Source organism: Rattus rattus, chromosome 1 (assembly GCF_011064425.1).
Source record: "Rattus rattus isolate New Zealand chromosome 1, Rrattus_CSIRO_v1, whole genome shotgun sequence".
Taxonomy (NCBI): Eukaryota; Metazoa; Chordata; class Mammalia; order Rodentia; family Muridae; genus Rattus; species Rattus rattus.
The window spans coordinates 214,986,390-214,991,642 of NC_046154.1; the positions used below are offsets into that span (position 1 = coordinate 214,986,390).

Below are 5,253 nucleotides of genomic sequence, written 5' to 3' on the forward strand. Positions count from 1 at the left end.
TTTGGTGTGGAGATATATATATATATATATATATATATATATATATATATATATATGGAACATGTTGGGCAGGCTCTGAATGGCCATTCCTTCAGTTTCTTCTCTAAACATTGCCTCCATATCAACTCCTATGAATATTTCCCCCCTTTTAAGAAGGAGTGAAGAATCCACACTTTGGTTGTCCTTCTTTTTGAGCTTCATGTGGTCTGTGTATTGTATCTTGGGTAATATGAGCTTTTGGGCTAATAATATCCACTTATCAGTGAGTGCATACCATGTGTGTTTTTCTGTGATTAGATAACCTCACTCAGGATGATATTTTCTAGTTTCATCGACTTGCCTATGAATTTCATGAATTCATTGTTTTTGATATCTGAGTAGTACACAAATACATTGTTTTTGATATCTGAGTATGTGTAGATGTACCACATATTTTGTATCATTCCTCTACTGAAAGGGAACTGGATTCTTTCCAGCTTCTGGCTATTATAAATAAGGCTGCTATGAACATAGTGGTGCATGTGTCTTTATTGTATGTTGTGGCATCTTCTGGGTATATGCCCAGGAGTGGTATAGCTGTGTCCTCAAATAGTGCAAGGTCCCATTTTCTGAGGAACCTCCAGGCTGATTTTCAGAGTGGTTATACCAATTTGCAATACAATCAACAATGGAGGAGTATTCCTCTTTCTCTATATCCTTGCCAGCATCTGTTGTCACCTGAGTTTTTGATCTTAGCCTTTCTGACTGGTTTGGGGTGGAATCTCTGGATTGGTTTAATTTGCCTTTCCCTGATGACTAAAAATGTAGACCATGTAACTGATGACAATGAATTTGTCATTGATGGCAACACACTCCACTTTGCCAACTGCAGAGCACAAGGCAGTCCTGGCAAACAGGCACCCAATATTGCCTACTCTTTACTCACCATCCTTCACCATCATTTCTATAGGAGGAGGCTGGCACTACACAAAAAGATGAGGCTCTCTCTGGAAAAAGGGGGAGCACAGTGTCATGATTTCTCCTTAATAGACAGCCCACTCTTCAGAAAATTTCCTAGATATCAATATGAAGATGAACTTTCATAAATTAATTTAAATGAATTAATGATTTTTCAGAATTACTCCTTTGATTTAAGTAGTTTTAGGAAGTTAGAGTAGTGTATATGAATAAATATTTTTCTCATTTTACTTTTATTGTTAATCATTTTAAACCAGAATTTATATTTATAGATTGATAGTAATCAGAAAATTACCTGTAACTTAAATAAACAGCATTTTATATTCAATTATTTGGACTTCATAATTCAAAGTCCTCTTCAAATATTCCAAATAAAGATCCAATATTGTATATAAAAGAGGTTTTTTATTTTCATGTTATTTCTAAATAGCCTTTTAATGCTGAGAAAACCCATACACATAGAGTAAAAATTACAAAAGAAAATAATAAAAACACAGAACGAATATGTCTTAAAGAGATTGGGTCTATTTTTCTGTATCATGCATCAGTATTACATGAGTGTTTAATCTGGTGAGCAATATTACAAATGTGCGATCCACTTCTCAGCACGAACTGATGTGTGAAGTAAAAGAAATGGGTTTGGTTTATTACATGTTTTTGTTGAATAAAGGCAGGGAACCTAGAAGTAGTAGTAGAGAAATAATATAATTATTTTCAAATATTCTTCCTAGGAAATGACTAATTCTGAGGGAGGAAATATTTGTTGGAGTATCTTGGAATCATGGCAGCCTACTTTACTTATCTCTGAACTTCTTCATAGACTGAAATTTTAAGATTCAGTAGGAATCAGAAAATTAACAATTCTTACCCTAAACCCATCTCACCTCTAGACATTTCACCATTTCAGATTAATTAATACTAAGGTGGTACCGAGGAAGAAGTATTAAATAGAAAAGCAAAACAACTTCCCAGGTGATTCTACTGAGTCAGAAAGCAAATGCTGACTTAATTGACCTCTGGGGCTTATTTTATTTTTAATAGAAATATATTTGTATATAATAGTTTCTGATTTTCTTTCCTTATTTGAGAGTATTAGGCGGCAGTTTTAAAGGACTTCATTCATAGGAGGTATTTTTATATTTACACTTACATAATAAAAACATATATCTTGAAATTTGAATTGACGACCCAGTAAATGAATTTCTGTGGCTGTTGAGGTGAGGGCATGTGACATGAGTAAACAAACAGACCTGCTTGGTGCATGTGGTTTGAAGTATCTATATGAAATATTAATTATTTTTGTCAATTATTATTATTTTCAAAAATGTCTTTAATAAACCAAAAGAAGAATCTTTAAAACTTTTTTCATGAGGTCTTTTAGGTAGCCTGAGTTGAAATAGGGTATTTCAATTACAAAAATAAAAAAAAAACATAGTTTTTTTTTCTGTAGATCTTATTTATTTTTCTGTTGATCTTATTTATTCAATACTTCCCATTTTCCATGGACTAACTTTCATATGTAACTTTGGGCAATCCTTGTGACAATCTACTGGGTCAATTTTCTAATTCACAGGTTAGGATAACTAAATATGAACAAGGAATTTAGCCAAGTTTCTAAGATGACTCAGGCAGTGGTAGAAAGAGCATGAGTTAAAACATAAATCAATATGAATTAAAACATCATATTTTTATGGACAAAATCTTTTGTCCTTCATAAGATATGACAGAAATGAAGCAACTTTCACTTTTTCTGTTTCTGTTTTAATTGAGTACAATTTTGAAATAGAAATGTAGAAGTTCAAAGGTTCATTGAGTTACTCAAGAAAAGGAACTGCTTTTGTGGATCTGAAAGCCAAATTTGCCAGTAAGTCCCCCAGGGTTATAGAATTCAGTCTTCTACTTAGTTTTAACTTTTCAAGTTTTACAGTCATTAGTTTTTTTATTTGTGTAACTTTTGATATTGGTTAGTGTTTATATTTGCTAAAAAAGTACATGAGAGTCTTTGTAATATGTACTCTGACAACTTTGTTTCATGTTTTGTGAATATTTACAGAGAAAAATATTCTTGATAGGGAAGTTAATTATAAATGACAGTCATGACATTTTTACACAAACAATTTATATGTCTAAAACCATAAGAGAAAAGAAATGCTGGAGTTTGGCTGTCCTGAAAAAAGCCACTGGCATTCCTAGATGAGCAGTAAGTGATGCAGAAAACAGAAGTTAATGGTTTAAGGCTAGTACAGGGGTTACAAGGCTGAGTTTTCACTTGGATGAGATTCTTCTAGGCTGGTACTTCACCTTGTGGTACTGTAACCCCTGTGTCCTAAGGGTTTTTTGTACATATGGCCATGTTTTTGTATTTCTTTTATTTTTGAGATTATAATGTAATTACATCATGTCCACTTCTGTTTCCCTCCTCCAAAGTTTTGCAGATTTCCTTCCTTGCTCTCTTTCAAATTTTCAATTTTTTTCTGTTATTACTTAATATTTTAAAGAAACCAAATGTACTTCATTTTGTTGTGGGGATGAAGATTCACCCAATATCCCATTTCAAAATTTAAAATATTTTTATGTGTTTAAGCAATTCATCACTATTAAATTTCTAGTATGTTTTGGTAATTATTAATACTACTGCTTTAGACTGTGCTTTATACAATTCTCATAACAACCTCATACAGCATATATTAAAAGCACTCATTGGACAGATATGAACTTTAATGTACTGAAACTTTGGAAAGCATTTCAACCTTTCTTAGGCATCTCCTACTCACATTTCTCACTTTCTATTGGGGCTGATTTTCGTAGTGATAATGAATGGATTAATTTTTGGTAGTATACTGTCTAAACCAAGTAAATGACTGAAACTGCATCAATTTACAATAGCAGTCCTATCCTCAACAGGAACCACAAGTTGACCACACTGCTCTGTGATCTATTTTGTCATATAGGTCTCAGTTATGAAACTGCAGCAGAGCAGCAATGATACTGAGCTGACAGACTTTATCCTGCTGGGATTCTGGACATCTTCAGAAGCAAGGGTTCCCTTGTTCTTACTGTTCTTGCTTATCTATCTGGTCATTGTGTTGGGAAACATTAGCATGTTAACTGTCATTAAAATAGACTCCAGACTTCATACACCAATGTATTTCTTTCTCCAAAATTTATCCTTTTTAGATCTCTGCTATTCCACAGTCATTGCACCCAAAACTCTAGCGACATTTTTATCAAAGGAAAAGAAAATTTCATATAATGAATGCGCAACACAGTTCTTTTTCTTTGCTCTTTTTGTTGGAACAGAGGGTTTCCTTCTGGCTGTGATGGCATATGACCGCTTCTCAGCCATTTGCTCACCTTTCCTCTACCCTGTCCATATGTCTCAGCCAGCTTGTATTCGTTTGGTGGCTGGCTCCTATATCTGTGGATGCATCAACTCCATGGTGCAAACAGGATTCACCTTCAGCTTGCGTTTCTGTGGAGAAAACAGACTGGACCACTTTTTCTGTGATGTCCCAGCTCTCATCAAGATCTCGTGTGTTGACACCTTTGTGAATGAGATTGTGCTGTTTATTCTTTCTGCTCTCATCATCATTTCCACCATAACCATCATTCTGGTTTCCTATGCCTACATCCTTTCCACTGTCCTGAAGATCCCTTCATCCCATGGCAGAAGTAAGACCTTCTCTACCTGTGGGTCTCATATAGCAGTGGTGAGTTTATTTTATGGAACTGTGTTCTTTATGTATGCCCAGCCTGGGTCCATCTCCTCACCAGAGAAAAGCAAGATTGTAGCTGTGTTCTACACGCTTATCATCCCAATGTTGAATCCTCTGATTTATAGCTTAAGAAATACAGAGGTTAAAAATGCTTTGAAAAAGACATTGCTGAGAAAAATACTGTGGCATTGAATTTCAGTTTCCTTCAAACTGTAAAATCAATCAAACCAACATTATCAATCATTTGTGGAATAGTTCAATCAAAGCCATCTCCTAGTTTTGGAAATTAAAATTTATTTTTAGTGATTTTTTATACCTTTTAAAGATAAATGTAAAAGTCATTAAACATTTTCATTGTTTCTTCTATGTAACCTTAGTGTCATAGCTAGTTATTACAATTGTCAAAACTACACTTAAATGAAAGACTACCAAATTAAATTACATTGAAATGGTTAAAAACTATCTTGCCATAGTTTTCCTCATAAATTTTGAAGGTCAGTATCATTAATGTTGTCTAATTAGTTTATATTTATGTTTTGTATTCAAATTTTTATATTTAAATTAAAATTATACATTTTGC

General features: G+C 33.5%; 1 protein-coding gene across 1 annotated transcript; it reads left to right on the forward strand.

Annotated features, from left to right (window-relative positions):
* The first annotated feature begins 3,917 nt into the window (after positions 1-3,917).
* LOC116890071 (olfactory receptor 12-like) lies at positions 3,918-4,865 on the forward strand. Its single transcript, XM_032890833.1, has one exon. The coding sequence runs from the start codon at positions 3,918-3,920 to the stop codon at positions 4,863-4,865; it is 948 nt and encodes a 315-aa protein (XP_032746724.1).
* The last annotated feature ends 388 nt before the right edge of the window (positions 4,866-5,253 follow it).

What these genes read in the sequence shown, in the direction of transcription:
- LOC116890071 (XM_032890833.1), top strand. Translation starts at nt 3,918, where the DNA reads ATGAAACTGCAGCAGAGCAGCAATGATACTGAGCTGACAGACTTTATC.